Source organism: Lonchura striata, chromosome 22, assembly GCF_046129695.1.
Source record: "Lonchura striata isolate bLonStr1 chromosome 22, bLonStr1.mat, whole genome shotgun sequence".
NCBI lineage: Eukaryota > Metazoa > Chordata > Aves > Passeriformes > Estrildidae > Lonchura > Lonchura striata.
In genome coordinates, this window is record NC_134624.1 from 4,026,513 (window position 1) to 4,049,100 (window position 22,588).

The window sequence follows — 22,588 nt, forward strand, 5'->3', positions numbered from 1 at the left end:
ATGGGCCCGAGGCAGCTCCTTCCAAACATTGGGTTCTTCCACAAGGAGCAAAGCCAAGCTGCACATTCCAGTCAGCTGCACAAGCACCCACACAACAGCGATGGAGCACTATTCCAGGGTGGTTCTTTCTTCTCCTTCTGCATCTAAACATGCTCCTTGAGCTCATGGGACAGGAGTCCACATGGACACGTCACACAAGCCCAGACTGCTCTGGGTGGGAAGGGACCTTAAAGCCCATCCCATTCCCACCCCCTGCCATGGCAGGGACACCTCCCACTGTCCCAGGCTGCTCCCAGCCCTGTCCAGCCTGGCCTTGGGCACTGCCAGGCATCCAGGGGCAGCCACCCCTGTGCCAGGGCCTTCCCACCCTCAGAGGGAAAAATTTCTCCTGTATGGATAACATCAATTTCCTGTCTTTCAGTCTGAAGTCATTCCCCCTTGTCCTGTCACTATCTCCCCATATAAAATTCCTCTTCCTCCTTTTTGTAAGCCTCACGGGGCCTTTTTGGGATACTCTAAAATAAATGGATTGCTGAACAAAATGAAGTTCCTCCAGCATTCCAAGGACAAAGCCACGAGTTCTGCTGTGACAGTGACACCAGCAGCTCCTGCCAGTGAGGGGCAAGTTCACAGCCTGGCTTATCACAGCCCAACCTCAGGAAGGAAGAGTGAAACTGCAGATTTACAAGCCTCAGGTCCTTCCCCCTGCACCTGGGAGGCTCAGTGGGGTGGAATTTAGGAACAAAACCCCTTTAATTACCTAGCACACCGCCTTGTTTCTTTTTATTCCTCCGCCTCCTCTTGCGGGTGGGTTTCAGCCATGGACTGTCCGTCTTCCCTTTCCTCTTCAGCAGCTTCTTCTTGACACTGGACTCGGAGCTCTGAAGAACCAGAGAGGCCACGTGCACATCAGGCATGGTGGCACCAGGGTCCCTTTGTGGAACAGCCCTCACCCAGCTCGAGCTGTGTGAGAAGGACCAGGGCTTTGAAACCAAGGGGTGCTAAGATGCCTTTATAGCACTGAAAAGGAAACTCAGGCACACGTGTGGGTGGATTTCCTGTCTGTTCAGCAGGGCAGGCTGCACTTTCTCTTCCATGGAGGCCCTCACACCACGCTCATGAGCAGCACTGCAAGTGGGCAGGCACGTGTACACTTCCAGCTTCTCCCAAAAAATAATTGTAGAATCACGGAATATCCTGAGCTGTAATGGACCCACAAAGACCACCAAGTCCAGCTCCTGGTTCTGCACAAACACCCCACCCTGTGCTTCAGAGGGTTGTTCCAACGCTTCTTGAGCTCTGGCAGTTGGGTTTTCAAACTAAAATATTCATGTTTCTCCACAAAAAAAAACCCACTTTGCACTTGAAGGGCCACCTGGCAGGGCTGGAGTGGACCCAGGGGAACTGAACTCCAGAGCAGCAGAGCAGACCCCTTCCTGAGCCAGGAACAGGGCAGCACAGACCAATCATGCAGCAAATACTCAGCCACATGTATGAATCTCAACAGACTTTGGGTTTTGGTTTAAAAAAAATTCAGTTTTCTGGGGTGGGGTTTCAAAGTCAACATCAGAACAGGAATCAGGCACCTCAACCCTACCAGGGTTTAATATATCAATCATAAAATTCATATTCAGACTGAAACTCCCAGCTCCTGATGCTTATCCAGCTGTCAGCAAAGCCTTGGAAAAACCTCCAGGTACCACCACCAGCAGCTCGATCAGGCCCCACCTCCACAGCAGCTGTGCCAGGCTCTGCTGTCCCAGTGAGGGAACACATGGAGCCAAGTCCTGGCTCTCCAGGGTGTCTGGGCTGTCCCAAAATCCCTGAGTGTGGGCTCAGCACGTGGCTTTACCCCAACTGCATCACTCTGCTCGTGGGAGAGAGCTTTGTGTGTGAGCCAGTCCTGTCTGGGAGCTGAGTGACCCAGCAGAGCTCAAACCTCTGTCCAGGACATGGAGATCCCACCTGGGAGTTTGGATGTGAGTTCCAGCCCAAGTCTTGGTCTGGGCTAACACAACAGACTGGCCTGAGCCACCCAAAATATAGCCAGGCTGCACACCCCTGCTCCTCCTGGGCTGCTGCAGTGTCACAGCACAGGGAACGAGACCCTAAAGAGCTTCAGGGATTCTCTTGATGTGTTTTTTGAGCATGATTCTACCTTCAGCTCAAAACATCAAGGATTTTCTCAAGGTGACTGAAGAGTTGGGTGCCTGAAATGCTGGCTCCTCAACTTGAGAGGCTGTGGAAGGACAGTTTTTAAGGAAAAGGGAAGGAAGCAGACAGAGACATTCAACAAACAATCTAAATTAAAAAAATCATCAGATTCTCTTCACCAACCATCTAAAAATAAAAAGAAGAAATCCCCAGCAGCTGCTGAAAGTCTTGACCTGGTGCTTTACAACCAAGGTCCCAGGGAGAGGAGGGTGTCTGTCTGTCTGTCTGAGTGCTGTTTGTCTCTCTGGTAAGAGCTGCTCACCAGGAATAGTGAATTTAGGCTGTGGGCTGGGCCAGTGGATCTGGAAACAACCCCACCCCAGCAGAACTTCGGGCTGGTGAGAAAGCTCTGCTGGCTCCTACCAGGTGCCAACTGTGCATCTGAGGAACTCAGGCACCCTTAAACACCTCTGCTAACATTCAAATGATTAAAAGCAGTCAACACCTTATTGAAAACAACAAAAGCTCATTAGTTAGCATCAGAAAGTAATTAATTGTGCCACGGATCAGGGTTAAGCACCTTGTGGAAAACAATACTCGGTGTGTGGGCGGTTTCAGAGCATGAGTTTTGTCAAGGAGACTTGAAACTGCAGGGCTTTGGCTTTGCTCCCTCTCTCTCTTTCTGGCAGCAGTGCAAAGGGGGGAAAATTATTATCAACAGGCCATGGGCTGAAAAACACATTTAGCAGCCCAGCTTACCAAGTCAGACTCGTCTCCATCCTCCTCCTCCTCCCCTGATTCTACTGACTCTTGCTCTTCCTCAGACTCGCCATCATCGATCTGCAGCCACCATTTGCCCAAGAACAGAATGGGTCAGTCAGGTCGGGTCTCCCAGAAGAGAGCATCCCCCTCCACCCTGGTGATCCCAGCAGAGCACCCCCACCATCCTGCTGTGCCCCACAAACATCAGAGCAACCCAACCCCAGCCCCAGCCTGCACATGCACTGAGCTCAATGAATTCCAATCACATCATGGAACACCCAAGGGGATGGTAGACAGAGAAAAAGAAAATTCAACTCCAGAATAAAGTCTTCCAACTAAATTTCAACTTCTTTGATAATCCCAAACCAGCCTCATGCCTGTATTGCATATCAAAATTTGGGGGAAAAAAACCCAATTAGACTATTTTAGTGCTTTTCCAAGCAAGATTGGGAAGATGTCTCCTATTGGTTCAGGGAATCCCAGAACTACACGTGGTAGGGGTACTGCAGAGTGGATCCCAGAACTGTGTAGGGCTGGAACTGGGGGGGGAGATGGGGAGACCCTCACAGGTGCAATGGGAAGCAGGAAATGGTCACAAAGAGCCTCTCTACCATTGCTGATCCTTCTGTCATCTTGCAGGTGAAAAAACCCCTAGAAATTGCTTCAATCCATGCCCCTCCTATCCCTGACACCCCATCCTGCTCCTCAGGCCCTGCTCAGGGCACAGGCATCACCTTCCTGGCGTTGTCTGCGTCCGACGCGCTGTCCTTGGAGGTCCTGTTGTCATCCACAGGGAACATGGCTGCCTGATCTGCTCCATGATCATCTTCCTCTTCCAACTCATCCGAGTCCTCCTCCTCAGAGTCCACATCTATGCTTTCCCCGTTCACGTGGGGGCTGCCATCCCCCAGGTCCTTGTCACTCTGGATGTTGCCCAAGCACACGAGACACAAAGACAACATCAATTCCTGGGACAGAGCAGCTGGATCCATCCCAGATTCTCCTCTGTGCTTGGAGCTCTAAAGCTTGGTTCTGTGTCCCTCCAGAGCTCCTGCCATGTGTCACCTCACCCTGCTGGACCTGGGGACCACAAGGAGTCATTCCAGACTCACGTGGTCACATGGGGTGTTAGGGGAGAGCCCCATTCCAGCACGGAGGGGCAGCTCCACCAGGGATGCAGGAAGGTTTCTAGGGAATGAAAGGGGAAGTTACATCACACTGGGATTTTCATATCACTCCTTGAAATCCTAGCACTGCTCTCCTTGAATTCTAAGACCAAAACTGCAGGACACAGGTCACAGCAAAAGCAGAATTTCATCAGGAGTGAATCCATGTCTAAACTTTTATAAATAACCAAGTGTTTTTCTGTACAGCCTCAGGCAGCAACACGAGACCTTGAGGACCAAGCCAAAAAGGGGCATGCTTGAAATCTCTCCAGTTGCCCAGGATTCACAGGACAGAAGGGGAACATTCATTGGGAAAAGTTTGTTGAGGAGCTGGTACCTGAACAGCCCCTCTGGATTCCCAAAGCAGCAAGGCTGCTCTGGGCAGGAAGCTGCTGCCAGAAGGAAGAGGAGACTCAGAAGGGAAGATGCTGATCCCAACAAGCCAGCACATCCCTGCACCTCCACAGGGTTTGGTGTCCAAAAACAGGGACATGTAAGTGACAACAAACACATGCAGTGGGCTCACTGCTGCCCTTACCTTGGCACCCACAGAGGAATGAGTTATGCTCTTAAACATCTCTATCATTGTTCTCTGTTTTAACACTTTGGTCTTTTTCTTGGGAACCAGGCTATAGGTTCCCATTCTCCGTTTTTTCTTCCGAGATACTGCAGCAGCTGGAAAAGAGAAGCAGAAGGAACCCAAAGTTTGCTCAGGAATGAAAGGAAGAGATAGAGAGTAGGGGCTACACTGGAGAGGGACTTTGGACAAAGGCCTGGTGTGACAGGACCCAGGGAATGGCTCCCACTGCCAGAGGGCAGGGATGGATGGGATATTGGGAATTGGGAATTGTTCCCTGGGAGGGTGGGCAGGCCCTGGCACAGGTGCCCAGAGCAGCTGTGGCTGCCCCTGGATCCCTGGCAGTGCCCAAGGCCAGGTTGGACACTGGGGCTGGAGCAGCCTGGGACAGTGGGAGGTGTCCCTGCCATGGCAGGGGTGGCATGGATGGGGCTTTAAGGTCCCTTCAACCCAAACCTTCTGTGATTCTATGAAATCACACCTGGGAAAACTTCCCACTCCAACAGATTATTTACCAGTCAAGCAGAAGACAACACACGGATGTGCAGACACACAGACAGCTTCCTGCCAGAGCTGCAGAGCTGCCCAAACTCTGAGTGCCCTCTGCACACTACTGCCTCTCCATCAGCACACACAGCATCAAATCCTTAAATTATCCTGCATTTGGCAGTGCTGCTGATGTTGTAGGAGGCTGAATGGAATCCAATTGCTCAAACTGAGACTGCAAGGCCAACAATACCAACTGACAATGGAAGCAATCTGACAATAACTGGAGAACACACAGGAAAAGACACCTTACAGAAAGAGCTGCTTGCCATTTAACCTCATTTCACACCTACTATGGAAATCTGTTTGATGCCTTTCACTCCTGTGATTGGGTCTTAATTTGTTAAGTCTCCCTCTTGGCCTTCTAATCAAACCAGACATCGCAGCTCCCTGCCTGCTGCTGACTTAGGTGACTGCACAGCAGAAGGATGCTCTGTGCAGGCTCTTTTAGAGACAGCCAGCTTCAGCACCACTGTTACTGTTTTCACTTGCACAGCCCATTCCTTGGAAGCATTTTTTCATCTTCCATGGTAAGGAAATTTCACCAGAATTTATCAAGAGACAGCTAAAAAATTCTGTGAACCCAATTAATTTTATTTATAAGGTTGCAATTCTTGGTAAGCAGCTGCGGAGATATTCAAAGCCCTACAGAACTGATAGAAACCTCTTCAGAACATCCAAGAGGAAAAAAGGATCAATGTGTCTCCTCTAAGAAAAGCTTCTAGTAGAAAAAAGGGAAGGGAGTCCTGGAGGAGTGGCAGAAAGGTACTACCAGACTTTTAATCCTTGTTAACCTCCTCATCTCCCTCTCAGCCCCACACACAGGTTTGGGAGGCGAGAGCTGCTCAGGACTCCAACATTCCAGCCCTTTCCTTTTTACCTGTCTGCGACTTGGTGGTGGCCACATAGCTCTGGTTCTGAGGTAGTGACTGGTGAAGGCCCGGGAGAGAGGGCAACGACAACGGCTTCACAAAGTCCAGCATGTTCTCAAACTCCTTCTCCTTGGATTCCTTCTGATCTCTGCTGTCTCTCCCATCTTTGGGGTCTTTACTTACATGCTGGAAAACAAAAGGCAGTTAAATTGAGTTTTTACATCGGATAAGTAATTTTAAAAAATTAGGAAATTAATATAATTCCTTTCTCTCAACCAAAATGCCTTTCATCTGAAGGCAGGACCACATTCCCAGCAGGAGCACAGAGCCCCTCCTCCAGCACGTCAGGGGGCTTTGCCCAAACACCCCCAGCCTGACTCCCCCAGGGCTGAAGGCTGTGCAGGTGACAGGTGACCTCACAGAGGCAGTGACAAGGAGCAGACCCTGCTCACACAGCTCTGGCTGCCTCTGGAGAAGAGGATCCAACTCAACCACAGCACTTATTCCCTGTCACACCAAGCACGCTCAGCAACACTCCTGCAGAGCTGCTCTAGAGGAGCAGGCAGCAAAGGAAATGGATTTTCCTTTTGGACAGCATTTGGCACCACAGAACGTCAGCAAAGGCTCCCCCTTCCAGCCCAGCACACAACAACCACAGCCAAAGCAGCTCTTTCCTTGACACTGAGGTGCACCCACAGAGAGCTGTCCAGGCTTCCCTTAACCCCCTATTCCCACTCCAGCTGCTGCTATTCCAGGCCCCAGGCAGGCTCCAGGCTCCTACTGCAAACCAAGGGAATTTTGTAGTCGCTCTTGCAGCCCCTCCCAGGCACCACAGCCACTCACACCTGCTCTGACTTGAGCCTGTTCCCAAGACAAAGTCAAATCCTGCACCTCTGCTTATGAAGGAAGGGTTCCTACAGCTCACAGAGAATCATCTAGGTTGGACAAGGCCTTTAAGGTCACCAAGTCCAACCATTAACCCAGCAGTACCAAGTCCACCACTCAGCCATGTCCCTGAGTGCCATTTCTCAGCTTTTGATGTTATTTCAATGTTTTCCTCCTCTAATTTAGGAAACAATCCCCTTCCTGTGTGTCTAACTCCATTTTATATACTCTAAAATCCTCAGACAGAGAGGTCCAGACTGTGTTTGTGTTTCCTTTTCCCATCTGTGTTTATTCTTTAAACAGCCATGGCTTGGTTTGATGGTGCTTTTATTCCTGTGCCTTTTGTGTCAAGTGTGGCAAAGGGAAGCCAAGGTCAGGGCAAGGCCCCTTAGTCCAGTTCACTGAAACATTTTCCTGTCACAGCCCAGCAAGGAGGTACCTGGTGAGACAAGGAAACACATGGAGGAACATGAAACAAAGTCTCTGCTTGTTCTTCTCTCCCACAGCGCCAGCAGACATTGGGGTGAAAGCTGCCTCTGCTGTGCCATTTTACACTGGATTTGCCCTCTGATTTATCCCAATGCATCCAGCTGTACAGCAGGCAGGTCTGGCAGAGCTGCTCCAGCAAAACATGAGACCAAGCAGCAGAACACAGGGAAAGACTGGGAGAATTTGGATTGCTCAGCCTGGAAAAGAGAAGGCTCTGGGGAGACCCCATAGTGGCCTTCCAGTACCTGAAGGAGTTACAAGAAAGAGAGAAACTCTTCACAAGGGCACAGAGTGCCAGAACAAGGGGGAATGGCTTCACACTGAAAAAGAGTGATGGGCTTAGATGGGATATTGGGAATTAGGAATCCTGGCAGGGTGGCAGGCCCTGGCACAGGGTGCCCAGAGCAGCTGTGGCTGCCCCTGGATCCCTGGCAGCGCCCAAGGCCAGGCTGGACAGGGCTGGGAGCAGCCTGGGACAGTGGCAGGGGTGGCACTGGATGATTTTTAAGGCCCCTTCCAGCCTAAAGCATTCCATGACTCTAAGGTTTAAGTGCTGCTCTACTTGAAGGAGAGCTCTTCTTTACAGGACTTGTGAAGCAACAGCTGAAAAACCCAAACAGAAAGAGGAATGCAGGCGGAAGCAAGGCTGGAATAAAAAGCAGGAAGCAATAAAAGCACTCAGGTTCAGACAGGCAGCCCAGCCACTGCTCTCCAGCAATGTGACCTTGGGAACAAACAGGGAAGAGGCTGATTCCCCTAATTAGGCTGTGCCACGTGTGTGGTGCTGGCAGAGCCAGCCCCAGCAAAGCCCTAATGATAATCAGAAATGACCCACAGCAAAAGGCCATCAAAGTGCCAATGATTCCTGCATCAAGCCCATAACTTATGGCTCAATTGCCACAGCTTTTCTAAAAGGGCAGCAAGTCTTGGATTAACGATTTCAAAGACGACAAATCCACCACAGCCTTTGATATGTTGTTCCAATGCTTAATTGCTCTCACTGTCAAATAATTAAATGCATTATGTTTTTGCAACTAAATTAAAAAGCCCTGTCTCATCAGAACCTCTCACTCCCAGGAGATACTTATGGAGTATGACCAGTTTTTTTTTTTTCTTTTTAAACTTTTTCTTCAATAATTTTAATAGAATGAGCAAATGAAGTGGCCATAGGATCATATTCTGGATCACTCCTGAGTCTGCTCCCAGTTGTTCTACCCCTTAAAAATGCACGTCAGGAGTGCAGGACACAGTATGCCAAGAATAGTCTCAACAATACTATTTATACCTCTTAAAAGTCCTGAGTTTATAGATCTAAAGGTTAACAGTAACTCTTGGCTACACAATTATTCTGAGAATTCCCAAGTCCCCTGATATATCCAATGCTTTCCAATTCTAACTTAAAATTAGGAAAATGAGCTTGGGACAGGCAGGTCTGGCACAAGTGTAAACAAAGGCTGCATTTTGTGTCCTTTAAGTGCAGTTTTTTTCAACTGGTCTCTGATAAAAGGTGTTGTCACTCCCAAACACCAGGAATTCACACTTGGGTCATGCCAGGCTGTGTGGAAGAATACAATCCAATTTTTAAATCTAAAAGTATTATGCTATTAGCTTGGGGTTTGTCTCAGTCTCTATAATTACAACACAGAAATAAATTCAAAATCTTCAACAGGTTGCATGACAACAGCTAAATGTGACTTTTTCATGGCAATTCTGCTAAAATTTTTTTTAAATAAAATTAAGTCTCGTGCTATAAAGATTTACTTGGAGGCATATGCAGCAATGGTAAAAAACAAGAATTCCCAGAAAGGGGTGAAGAGCTTTCTTGTGTTTATAAAACGATTACATCTAAGGATTGTAATAAAAAGGATCAGCAAAAAAATTTTAAGTCAGTTTTCTCACCACCTTTCCTGGTTCTCAGCTACATAAAACATCTTTGCTATTAAACAGGTTTTGTCCACAGTTTGAGAGAAGTACTGAGAGCAGAATGCCATGCAAAGGAAACTCCAGGATGCAGTTTGAGCTCCCTGTGGCCACATGTTATGGGCCACTGGAGGCCAAGAAAGGACTGCAAATGAGAGAGAAAAAGGAACTGCAACGCCAACATTTTCCTTCTTGCAGCTTCTCAGGTGCTATCAGCTCATCCTATGCAAAAGACTGGAAAGTCACAACTTCATGTAGGGAATAGTGAAGAAGGTGGGCAGATATTCCAACATTTCTAGTAATGGCTATGCCTGGAAACAGCAAAAATGGGACCACAACTATGTCTAACCCCACTGTGAGAAATACAGCCAAGAAAACTGCTTAGACTGGGGCAAGAACATGATATTTGATGTGTTTACAAAAATTAAAACTCAAGTGCTGTCTACATTTTAATGTCATCGACCACATTTCTATAATTGGCACAGAAGTCCCCCACAGCAGCAGGGAGAAGTTATTAAAATGGCAAAAGACAGAATATCCTCAGTTATTTTGGATTTTTCCCTGAAAGCAAAATTACAGAACAAACTAACAGACCCTTGTGTTGGCTGTATAAACTCCACATGACATTTTTCCCACTGCCCAGCATTTAAAGGGTTTTTCCATCACTAAAACCAGCAAGCTGGGAGAGAAACCAGAGTGTTGGTGGAAGGACACAGGCACAGGTCCTGCCTGGGAGCAGGGCAGCTCTAAGAGCTCTGCAGAAGGGCTCTTGATGCCTGAAACCACCTCAGGCTTGGATTATGGGCTCTCTTAGTTATCTGCTGGGCAGGACTTTCATCTCCAGCATACAAGGAGCTGCAAACCAGAGCCAGCTGGGCAGGAGGGGTGAGCTGAGAGCACTGCCACAGGGCAGCTGCCAGGGAGCAGCTCTGCCTCTCCATCCATCAGGAGCAGGGTCAGGAGGTTCGTACCAAGGTGCTGCCTTTGAAAAGCACAAAGCAGCAGCTCCCAGGGGCATCTGCCTCTAACAACTGGTGAGTGGTAGTTAAGCAAGAAATGTCAGTCTGTTATAAAAAATTGATCACAAGCAGATGATAGTGTCTGTAGGAGCTGTGGTGGTGCTGCTCTGCCTTTGCTGCTGCAGGATTGTGGTTTTCACTGCTGAATTTCAGGAGCCTAATCAAGCCTCAGCTTGGAGCAACAAACCTGCAAGGCTTGGTCTTAGTCTAGACCAGACCAGCTGCATGGCTGAGCCACCTTTCAACTGCTGATTAATATGTGCCCAGTAGAGGGGGGATTCCACAGTGGCTTGATTGCAATTGCACTGATGTGAATGCAGTCACATATCTACATAAAACTGTGATTTAGGCAGCCAGGTAGACTGAGCTGAATTGTAGATGTGGCCCCAAACCTGCACTAATCGTGTTTCTGAAGCAGAGCACTCAGGGTGTGGATCTCATCCCTGTCCCCTCCTGCACCAAACTGCCCCAAGGCAAGGGAGCATCACACATCAGTCAAAACGAAAGAGGGGAGCCCAGAGCAGATGTGCCACCAGGGCTCCTGACTTTAACCAACCCCTCTGCTGGGGCCAGGGCTGTTATTTCTGTGGGCTGTGGTCAGAGCTGGGGCAGCACCTCCAGCCAGCACAGCCGCCTCCAGCACCAGCAGTTAAATATCAGGTTAAATGTACTGCACGACAGCCTTCACTCTCACTTCCCTCTGCAGCAACCCAAAGGCAGCACTGTCACTCCTGAAGGAGATTTCCCACCAGGGAAGATGGGGCAGGGTGTGGAGGGGCCCGTGAGGAGCAGCTGAGGGCACTGGGATGGTTCAGCTGGGGCAGGCTGAGGGCAGAGCTCCCCGGGGCTGCAGCTCCTCCCTGGGGCAGCTCCAGCTCTGCTCTGGGACAGGGACAGGAGCCAGGGCACGGCTGGAGCTGGGCCAGGGCAGCTCAGGCTGGAGAGCAGGAAAGGTTCTTCCCCCAGAGGTGCTGGCACTGCCCAGGCTGCCCAGGGAATGGGCACGGCCCCGAGGCTGCCAGAGCTCCAGGAGCCTTTGGCCAGCGCTGCCAGGGGTGCCCAGGGTGGGATTTTGGGGGTCTGGGCAGGGACAGGGCTGGACTGGGTGATCTTGGTCAGTCCCTCCAGCTCAGGATATTCTGTGATTCCATATTTAACTCTGCCCAAGTTCACACACACAGACTTCACTTTCAGCCCAGTGGAGCACACCTCCTGGATGGACCTTCTAAGGCCTCCCCAAGGACACAATATCCCCATTTCCATCACCCTCATCAGGCCCTGCCCCTTTGCTTATGTTTCCTGCACATGGGAGGGTCAGAGCTTGCTGAGCTATCCCAGACCCCTGCAATACCCTGGCTGCCACCTGCATGGCCCCAAGAGATGGCCACAGGCTGTTCCCTAAGCCAGAGGCTCCTGCAGAGCAGCCCCAGCCCAGGCCAGCACAGCAGCACCACAAAGGAGGCAGTTTAAAAGCTCTGGGATCAGGTATTTAATGGCAATGCTACTTAAGGGAATAGTTTAATGAAATTGGTAGAAAGACCAACATAAGGAGAGCATCTCCTGCTCCAAGCTCTTCCTCCCTGCCCACATTGCCTCCCCCAGTTAAACTGGCACCTGGCATTTTGGGGACACACTGTGAATCAGGCCAAAACACTCATTTAAAGGATTTTTGCACTATTTCCTGACCCAGTCCTCTGCACAGCAGAAAAAAATACCACCAAAGACACACACCCCAAACTCCAGCCTTGTAGTCACCAAGGAAAGGAAACACAACTTGGGACTTCCAATTCATCCATCTGCTCCTCCTGTCTCCAAAGGTAACTCTGGGATTCTCTCACTGCCTTTACCATGTTGTAAAGGTATCCTTATGTTTTACTGAAGTTAAGCTCAGCACAGGACACACATACAGACACACACTTGCCTTTCAGTCTGCTGCCTGGCCCTGGAAACTTTCAGGTTCTTAACAGGGCTGTAAAATGGATTAGGAGTGAAAGAAAGTTTCTTCCAAAAGGGCACTGCTTGTGTTACTGCTCTATTCAGAAGGGGAGCAGGAATGATGCTCTCTGTTCAAAAATCACCTTAACATGCGACAACATCAATTAAAATTGTCACCTGTTTCAGATTCAGCTTCGATCCCAATTCAGGAAGCAACTCCTAAACAGAGAAAAAGCTGGTTAAATTGGTGAGAAAAGTCTCTTCTTCCTTTCAGAGACCAATTCACATGTGCAGGAAAAGGTTACCACGGTCCCCTGACAGCTATTGGATTACAGAAAACAATTTTTTGGCCCCAGTGGGTTTCTGCAGGAGCCAGGGGGAACAAATGTTCACACTTTGCAGGCAGCAAAATACCTTTTTCCCCTCCTCCTCCCAAGCAGAACAGTTCTGCAAGAATAGTTTCACCAAGAAAACAACAATGCCCTAAAAAATATTAGCCAAGCAAACTACTGTGTCCTGTAATATCAGTTCCTGGGTGATTTCCACAATTTATTTCCTGGGATACAGCACCTGATTTAATGGAGGCTTTGAAGGGGAGAAAGTGTGAAGGTTGGTACAGGAAAAGCTCCTGAGCTGAGGAGCCTCCTCTAAGCAACTCAACAAAGAAATAATTGGGACAGAAAAATGACAGCTAGCAAGGACTCTGCTGCTCCAAAGAAAATAGCATGTAAATTCCAGAGACAATGGGGGAAAATGAGATAGTAATTATCAGGAAGGCTGAACACACAGATGTTTTATTGTCTTGTAGAACTGAGATCAAATCTTGGGTTCCCATTCAGCTGCAGAGGCTTGAGCAGAGAACATGGGAACAGCCTCTCCTCACCACCCTTCCTGGGAACGTTGCTTCTCTCCCTATTTTAAGCCCAAGGCAAATGCCCAGAGGAGCTGAGGACAGTCTATGTACTTTCTAGAGCAGCCCAACAAGTGCAGGCTTTGCTTTTTTGAAGCTGCTTTTGTGGTGTGAGCAGCCCCATCCCAGTGAGCTGTGTCCCAGCACTCCCAAACACCACACGCCACTTCCCAGAGACAAACCTCGAAGCCCAAGGGGTTGAATACAAATATTCTTCTGATGTATCATAAAATATGAATGAGGGAAGCACTCCCTCCCCACCTAGCAGCCGCCTTTTAGGAGGGAATTGCCTCCTTCAATTGCTCAGCCCCACGGGATCTCTCTCTGATAAATTCCATCAGGGTCTGGGGGTTTGCCTGGCCTAATTCCAGTGCAGAACTGGGGGCTGGAGGCAGTTTGGGCTGCCAAGCTTTCTCTGGGTAAGAGACACCCTGATGGGAGATTGATGGCAGCTGGGCTTCCCTGTGCAAGCCAGGAAACACAGCTGGGGCGAGAGCAGAGAATTCAAACACAGCCAGGGCAAGGCAGAGGGGAAATGAGTGGTTAGGGGGGCTGGCTGGAAATCCTGGCAGGCAGCTGTGGCTTCTGCCCCTCTCCCCAGCCTGGTGCCCACAGTCTGTGATCCTGCTGTGCTCTTTGCACTCCCAGCTGCTTCCCGAGGCACAGGTGGTGCTGCAGCCACGGGACCTTCCCCCATGTGGGCCTGCTGAGGTGCCACCCTCTCTTTTCCCTTTTTTCTCTCTCTTTCCCTGCTCCAGACCACAGGGACTCCCAGCTTCGAGCCCTTCACCCCTCACCACTGCTATGCTGAAATGAGGGGGACATCTGAGGGTCCCTGTGGATCTGCTGGATCACAGCACCAATGCATTGCACTGACCTTGACAAGGCTGCAGCAGCTTCCATGCATTTCTGGGAACCCTTCCCTTGACCTAAAGGCCAGTGTCCCTCCACCCTCGGACACACAATGAGAGGATACAGCTCACTGTAGTCATATAAAGCATCACAGGAATGAAAACCAGCTGCTTACAGTGGAGATCTGCCTGTTGCTGGATCTATTCCCTACCTCTGCCAAAGAACCAAAAAATAACCAAACTTTTCCCATGACAAGGAAAAGCCCATTTCTGCCCTCCCCACTACGACATGAATGCACCAAATGACATCTCGTTATGCCTCCAAAAAAAAAGCAGGGCTCTGTTCTATTAAGTGATGGTAAACCCACCCTAAGGATTCTGGAGACAACATTTCCCAATGACATGGAGTGAAAATATCATCTGTTTTAGCCCTGTAATGATTCTCACAGCAATGCAATCAAGCTGCCTCACAAATCAGCAGCTCCTTGACAGCTTCTGAGCTAGGAGGAGCCTCAACTTTACATGCTATGCTTAATTTCCTTTGGGTTGACCTTAGGAGAAATTTAATTTGTTTCACAAGCAGCTCTGGTTGTCAGCAGAGGCTGATGAGCAATAGAGCCATGAGAGAAAGGCCATTTAGTGTCTCACACAGATCTGTTGGAGGAGGCAATTGATCAATTATATATTTAGAAACACACTGAGGACGAGAGCTGATGGTGGCCATGTGACCAACTATTTTAACACCTCTGTCCGTAGGAAGAGAAAAAAAATAAAAATAAACACACACACACATATATATATTAAAAAAGAAAAAATAATAAAAACACCAATCCACTCAGCAGGCAAGCTCTAAACACCACGTGTTGCCATGCAGCCAGGTATCCCTCAGACCCCCAGAGCAAGCCCAGCAGCAGCTCCGTGCTGGGCAGGTACATTACCAGGCTGGGGGTGGGCTTAGGCATTGTCTTCCGTGCTCGGTGGACCTTGACTTCAGCGTTAGCAGCAGGGGCTTTTTTAGCATCCGTGTCCTTACTGCCCTCCCCGAGCTTGCTTGGCATGGTGGCTTGGAGCTGGGCAAAGGACCCCACAGTCCTGCCTTTGCCTGCTCCTCCTGGCAGGGTTTTTGCAGCATGGCCAGTGAGAGAAGCAAAGCTGGTAGTCCTTAGAGGCTGCTCCTGTGCCATCTGCTTGGTTAGGATATATCCATTGCTCCCTGTGACAGAAGTCTGTGTGAAGTCATTTGCTTTCAGATGGTTTTGCTTCCCAGGCTCGCTGTCCGAAATGCCATTTTCTGCTATCCTATTTAATTTAGTAGTAGAGTCCTGCTGGCTCACTTTTGTGTTGTCCTGAGTGTTTTTCGCTGGGTTTGGGTGGGCCCCACCCTCGCTGTGCTCACAGGAACCATTGGTTTCACCATCTACTGCCATTTTTGGTTCCCCCACTTGCTTTTCTGTAGCGCTTTCATCTGCAGCCATGGCATTAAACCCTGGAGGGAGAGGAAGAGAGGAGAAAAGGGTCACAAGTGGTGTTGAAACTCCCAAGGTGTACTCCAAGTGCAGCTACTCACAGTGTAAGAGCAACCCTCTCCTCCAGCCTGGTGTAAATTACAGAATCCCAGAATATTTAGGGTTGGGAAAGGCCTCTAAGATCATCCAACCATGGATCAACCACCACCACATCAACTAAAGCACAGCACTGGGTGTCAGGTTGCTCCCTCACCCACCTGCCCGGCCCTCCTGGATCCTCACACGGTGACATCTGGGGTGGGTGGCCCAGGTAACAGCAGTGCACTTACCCCCACTAGTCCCAGCTGCAGATGTGGCCATTTATTCCCAAAAATGGACTTTTCAAGGTAAATATTATCTCTGGCTTTTCCAATAACTGCATTTATTGCACCATATGTCAACACCTCAACTGGCAAACAAAACTCTGCCCCATCTTGCATCCGGATCCCTGGCAAAGCCCTTCCCAAAGCAAGTCTGACATGGAAAAGCTTTGCTGGTAGGGCTGTCCCAGTGAGCTTTTATGGCCTACACACAGCCCAGCAGCCCAGTGTCCACATCAGGGCTCTGCTGCTGCAGAGAACATCACAAGGAATAACTCCCTGGCTATCCCAGCTCTCCTGGGAATGTTCTTCAGTGGGAATTGGTTCTTTCAGCACGACAAGGCACAACAGGACCAGGATTCATGGTGTCATTTCAGAGGTAACAGCAGGAGTAAACACAGGAGTGAAGTGTAGTAAATGCATTTTTACCTAAAATAATTCTATGATTCAAATGCAGCAAGGTCTTTGCAGCCTGAAAAAGCTCACGCGCAGCAATGCCTATATAAAACATTCCTTTTCCTCCCCTTCCAAACATTTCCCTGCTCCTCCATCAATGACTTTGTCCCATCAAAGATTTCAAATCCAAGCTGAAAAATCCGACTATGAATGTCACGTACTTGCAGAAAAACTTTCTGACATGACAACCCAGCAGCTCCCCAGGCAGCCAGGAGTGATAACAATTCACTGGCAGCTCAGTGCAATGATTACATCAACCTGCTGTTAGGGATTCCTTGGCTTGTTTTCCCTCCAGAGAGCAGACAGTTATGAAAAGCAACACGAGAAGTACAGGGAGAGCTCTGTCAGAGCAGGGGGGATTGATTCAAACCAGCTCCCATCAAAGCAATTTTCACCTACAGGATCCAAAGGGGCTGGAGTCACACTGGAGGAACAGCCAGACCGCTGGGTACCAGCATCTCATTTCACACTGCCCTCGGAGCACAAACGGGCAAGGAGAACAACATTCTGAACAACATTCTGAACAACATTCTGAATCCCAGAATCAAGGCTGGAAAAAACTCCCAAGACCATCGAGTTCAACCTGTGACCAATCCCCACCTCGTCACCCAGCCCAGAGCACTGAGTGCCACCTCCAGGGATGGAAACTCCAAACTGCCTTGAGCAGTTCCTTCCAGTGAAGAAATTCCTCCTGATATCCACCCCGAGTCCTCCCTGAGCTGTTCCCTCTCCTCCTGTCCCTGTTCCTGGAGCAGAGCCCGACCCCCCGGCTGTCCCCTCCTGTCAGGAGCTGTGCAGAGCCACCAGGTCCCCCCTGATCCCCCTTTTCTCCAGGCTGAGCCCCTTCCCAGCTCCCTCAGCTGCCTCTGGGAGACAAATGTCTCTTCTGACCTGGCAGGAATGTGGTGCCAGGCTGGCTCATGAAGGACCACCAGGACCCTGGGGTGACAAGTCCAGTGTGCCTGGACCAGCTCCAAGCACAGGCAGCTCCCTTCAAAGGCCAGAAGGGAGGAGACCCAGCACCACCCAGCTCACCAGAACAGCTCTTCCCAAAACCCACCCAAATTCTCTTTTCATTTCCATTGGGAAAAAAAAAATATCTCCCCCTTTTTCTACCCTTTTAAAATGCATTTTTTAGTCCATCTTAATCATGGAATCACAGAATATCCTGAGCTGGAGAAGACTACCAGGATCATCCAGTTCAACTCCTGGCCCTGCCCAGACACCCCAACAACCCCACACTCCTGGAGCTCTGGCAGCCTTGGGGCCGTGCCCATTCCCTGGGGAGCCTGGGCAGTGCCAGCACCTCTGGGGAAAGAACCTTCCCTGGTATTTAATAACTCCTTCCCACTGCATTGTTCTGAAAGATTTGGGTACAATTCCTGCCCAAACAGCATTGGCAGCTCTAGATTCTAAAAGTGATGCATTCCAGTATCTCAAAGAACCTTATTTTTCCCTAAACTTCCTGGGGTTTGGTGCCCATCTGAGATTTAAAGATGTTTCCAGCAAACTGAAAGCCTTCTCAGGCCTGGTCAGTACATGTGAAGCATCCAATCCAACCCCTGGCTGGACACAGGGTCAGTGCTGGACTCACACCAGGCTCTGCCCAGGGGTGTCTCAAAGGCCTCCTGGAGCATCTGACCCCTCCAGCCTCAGACTACCCATCAATTAAGAAGGGGACAGTTCCTCTGATGCCCCTGATTTCCAGCTGAAAGCCACAAATGTTGGACACAAAGAATGTCTGCTGATGTACTGGAAAGTCCCTCCAAACCCTGAGTGGTCACTCTGCCCTGGGAATGAGCTCTGGCCATTTTTCCTGATGAGACACTGCACTAAGAGATCCATTCCCCCTAATTCCAGGCAGCCCAGCCTGGGATTGCCTCCCATGTGGGCTCTGCTGGCTCACAGACTCCAGAGAGAGCTCCAGAACATCCAAGAATTGCTCCCCGGTGCAGGAGCACACAGAGACACAAACCTCACCAGCAGGACTGAGGGCTCTCCAAGCAGGATCCAAAGTTATCACCTCCACCTGCTCCCTCTCACACCACCCAGACCTCCCTGGGTACAGAAAGAGGCACAAGGGTTTGTTTTTGATAGCAAAAACTCTGGGAGAAGATAAAGTGCTCCTTTTTTCACTGTTTTATTTAGCCATTTGAAAAGCTGTGGGCAGAGGGAGCCACAGCTATGCCTTTATTCTTTCAATTCTTGTTTCTCTTTCTGCATTCAGGGTCTTTAAAAGGCCATTTAAGCAATTATTGCAGCAAAGTCAGTGCCAGGAAAATAAATGCAAAGCAACAAAAAGTAAGCTCTCTAACCACAGCTGGAAGTTTCTAGACCTCAGCTTTAGGCACCTGGCAATGAAGCCTTCAAGATTTGTTGATGTGTTCTCCCACCACAGCAGTCAAATAACTTCAGTGGCTGACTGTGAGATAAACTGAGTAAGCAAAGGGCAAGAATTGCTCCACCTGCCATGAAAGGAACCAAAACAATGTGAATTAGAGCACTGCCCAAGGGAAAAAGTAACTGCATTACCCCAAAAAGCATCATGGGCTTTATGAAAAATCCATGGAGCTAAAATTAAAATCACACACACACACTTATTTCCCTTTTTGTGAAATGCAACCTGATTGACTGTGGAAGTGGGACCAGCCTTCCAAACCTTGTGTCATCAGAGGTTTGAAGAAACAGAGATATGGAACTTCACAGCAGAGGCCAAGGACTGAGCAAGAAGAGAAACCATGCTTCCCTCCAGCCTCCAACAAGCCTGAGACACTGCAAGCAGAACCCTCCCTTTCTCTGGGGTAAAACCCCTCCATTCTCCCATTGCCTCTTCTGGCAGCACTAAACAAACCCCTGAACAGTTTGGAATGGCATTGTTCCCTACACACAGAGCTCCTGCACAGCTCTGGGCTCCTGCAAGAGGCTCCAGCCCATCATCCCCATTTCAAACACAAATTGAAGTGCTGCCCATGGAGAAGCAGTTTATGCCAAGAGCTGCATCACAATTTGTATGGCAACTCAAGTGAGCTGGTCGGATTTTCCCAACCAAGACACCTGATCTGGTACCAGGAAAACAGGAATTGCCATCCCAGGCTCACCAAGGGCACCTGCACAGCACTGCTGAATAGGCACAACTCAACATATTTCACACCCTGGCTGAACTCTGGCCTGCAGACAGGGATGGGAACACAAACCAGAGCCAGCAGGAGCCTCCCAGTGACAATACTGAATCAAACAGCCCCCAGAAGCTCTTCAACAGCTCCAGACACCTAAAGAAACACTTCTTCCTGACGTGACCTTTTCATCCCCCCTCTTTCATTCCCCAAAAAAAGCTTCACTGAAAACCTGCTAAAACCCTCGTTTCAAATACACCTCGTGGCAGTGAGTTCTACCCTTGAAAATGCTGTTCAGCAGCTTTTCTACTCCTGTGCTGCAAGTGCAAGGGAATTATAAAACCAAAGTTTTTATTTCTCTAAAACTTTGTGACTTTACAGCATTCATCCCTTCTAAGTAGGTCAAACATTCAGTTTTCTCTCCAACTCACTCACTGCTTTTTAATCTATAACCATCCTTTCTTTAATTAAAAAGAAATAAAAGGTAGGAAGTTCTAGCCTGCATCCATGAAGTGTAACCTTATTAATTAGAAGCATCCCAGTCTTTTCGAAGTTCCTTTAGGCATCCCCCATGCCAGATGCAGCAGAAAAAGCTTCTCCCATTGACCCCACCACTGCCTGAATGCCCTTCTGAGCTTGGATTCATTTAAAACCTGGGTGACGTGCCCAAGAGATTTACTGCTGTATTTGAAGTTGATACCAAGTTGGCAAAACTTCAGTAAATACATATTATTTAGGGGCTGGGTACATTTTAGCAACACAAGGAATTTAAGACTCAGGAAGTTGGGCTATCCCTGTGACTCCACGTGGCAAAGAATACCCAATAATAAATGTAAATCCCTGTTCAGATTTAACAACTCCCTGAGAGCACTGCAGAGCTCCCAGCCCTCCCCAGGCTCAGGCAGAAGGGTCAAGCTCAAGTTTTCATCTCAGAACACCACAGTCATTCAAAATGGAATTAAAATTCCCCCAAAGAAAACAGACTCTGATGAAAGTAGGGGAGAAGCTAAGTCAGGGTGAGACCACCTCATCTAATTTTAGGTGTCTAAAAGGCAACTCAGACTCCAGGGGTCCCTAAGCCACTGCTGCAACCAATAGAGAGAACCCAGAGCTCAAAAGCAGCACAGGCTGATTTAAACATCTTTGGACAAACTCACCCCTGCCTGGAGGCATGTCTAACCTGCCTGCTACCATGTCTAAGCAGAAACTAGCTGGATTAATTCAGAATTAGAATGATAACTTAAAAAAAAAACCTAAATTAGGCAAAATTAAAGCCACCTCTGCTCTCCCAGCCCAGACATTGGTTCCTCTTCGCTGTCTTTGCCTGCTGGGGTTTCCAGCCCTTTCAGCAGAGCCAGACCTGGCTGCAGTCCTGTCCTGGAGCTTGCCAGAGCTGGTCCAGCCTGCCAAAACTTTCTGTGGGCAGAGGCTGCCTAACAGATGTGTTAGTGTCCCCACCAGCCATCCTGGGTACAGCCAGAGGGGACACAGTCACCACAGGAACTTCTCATCTGAGGGAGGCCAGCTATCAACTCAAAACTCAGTGCTACCTGGACAATGCTCTGAAAAAATAAACGCTTAAATGTATTTTTAAAGTTTGGAGTTCACTGCTCGGTGAAACAAAATCAGAAAAATATGTAAATTAGCCCTTGTACTCCAGGCCAAAGTGCAGCCACCAGGTCTGAGGGAAAAGAGGGTGAAAAAGAAAAGAAATAGAAATAAAAATATATTCTGCAAGAAATGCAATACTATCTTATCTGGAACTTTTCCACATTTTTCTGAGCATCTTGGTGCTGAGGACTGGTAGAGGCAAGACACTCTCTGCCTGTGGGATTTTCCATGCATTTCCAGAGCCCAAGCACAGCCAAGAGGCTTCAGCTGCTGCAAGAGAAATGTTTAATCAAAGACAGGGCTTAAATGAACTTAGCTTAAATGAACTAAGCAAAGACAGAGCTTAAAGGAAAAGCTCAGGATTTGGAACTACAGTCCAAGAAATGCATACAGCTGTATTTATACACACAGACATCTCACAGATGTTCTACCTTAACCATCCTTAAAACACCACAGATCCCACAGCCTTTGATTCAATACCCAACTGTCCTGCTGGATAAAAGTGAGAAAAGCACCTGCTTTTAATCTTTGTGTTACAGCAGTTCCCTCTCCTCTTCCTCCTCTAACTCCAACAAAAAGGAAAACTGCCAAGCAGAGAGAGCCCAGCATGAAGATGTTGGGGCTGAAATCACAGAGATGAGGGAGAGGGGGCAGCTGGAGACCCTGAATCCACTGGGAAGGAAAGCACCCCCTCCATCAATGAAGGCTGGAAACAACCTGAGCAACCTGACCCAGTGATGGCATCACTGCCCATGGCACTGGGTTGGAACTGGATCATCTTTAAGGTCCCTTCCAACCCAAACCAGATGGGGATTCTGGGACTGAAGACAAAAAGCAGAGCATTTCGAAGCCAAGAAATGCAGACAAATGTGTTTACAGGCAAAAGTTCCTCTCTGGGGTGAGTTATTGATGGTCTCTTCTTGCCCCCAAGCCCTTGTGAAGATGTATAGGTGTCCAGGTACTTCCAGACTCAGATGTCACTCCTCCCTGGAGCACTGTGACCTTGCACACAAAGACGTAAAACAGGAAAAGTAAAAAACAGCAAGCATCAACTTCTGCTGTGGGTGCTCAGCACTGAGGTTACACAGGTTGGGTTACTGGGATTCAGCACCTGGCCAGTGGCTGGGGATGCTGCTGGGGACTCAGAATCACAGGGACTGGAAGGGACCACTGGAGACCACCCAGTCCAAGTCCCTGCCAAGGCAGGGTCACCTGGAACAGGTGACACAGGAACATGTCCAGGTGGGTTTGGGATGTCTCCAGAGGAGACTCCACACCCTCCCCAGGCACCTGATCCAGAGCTCTTTTTCCCTTCCTCATGTTGAGGTGGAACTTCTTGTATTTTAGTTTATGGCCATTGCTCCCTGTCCCGTCACTGGCACCACCAAACAGAGTCTGGCACCATCCTCAGACACCCCTTGGAGATATTTATGTGCACTGATCAGATCCCCTCTGAGACTTCTCTGCTCCTGACTAACCACACCCAGCTCCTGCAGT

The 22,588-nt window shown here is 49.0% G+C and overlaps 1 protein-coding gene across 16 annotated transcripts in view; it reads right to left on the bottom strand.

The window, feature by feature from the left end:
- The window catches only part of EHMT1 (euchromatic histone lysine methyltransferase 1), a 121,311-nt gene that overhangs the window by 38,228 nt on the left and 60,495 nt on the right, over window positions 1-22,588 (bottom strand). For 13 of the 16 annotated variants that reach the window (XM_021542264.3, XM_077787828.1, XM_077787830.1 and 10 more), the window contains 7 exons: window positions 15,025-15,572; window positions 12,503-12,544; window positions 6,086-6,263; window positions 4,621-4,757; window positions 3,651-3,839; window positions 2,914-2,994; window positions 761-881 (listed from right to left, as the gene is read on the bottom strand). In XM_021542264.3, coding sequence (XP_021397939.1) covers window positions 761-881; window positions 2,914-2,994; window positions 3,651-3,839; window positions 4,621-4,757; window positions 6,086-6,263; window positions 12,503-12,544; window positions 15,025-15,572 — 1,296 coding nt within the window. Of the gene's footprint in view, window positions 1-760; window positions 882-2,913; window positions 2,995-3,650; window positions 3,840-4,620; window positions 4,758-6,085; window positions 6,264-12,502; window positions 12,545-15,024; window positions 15,573-15,881; window positions 15,928-22,588 lie in introns of those variants that run through there. The other 3 variants (XM_077787833.1, XM_077787827.1, XM_021542274.3) reach the window with 2 other exon arrangements.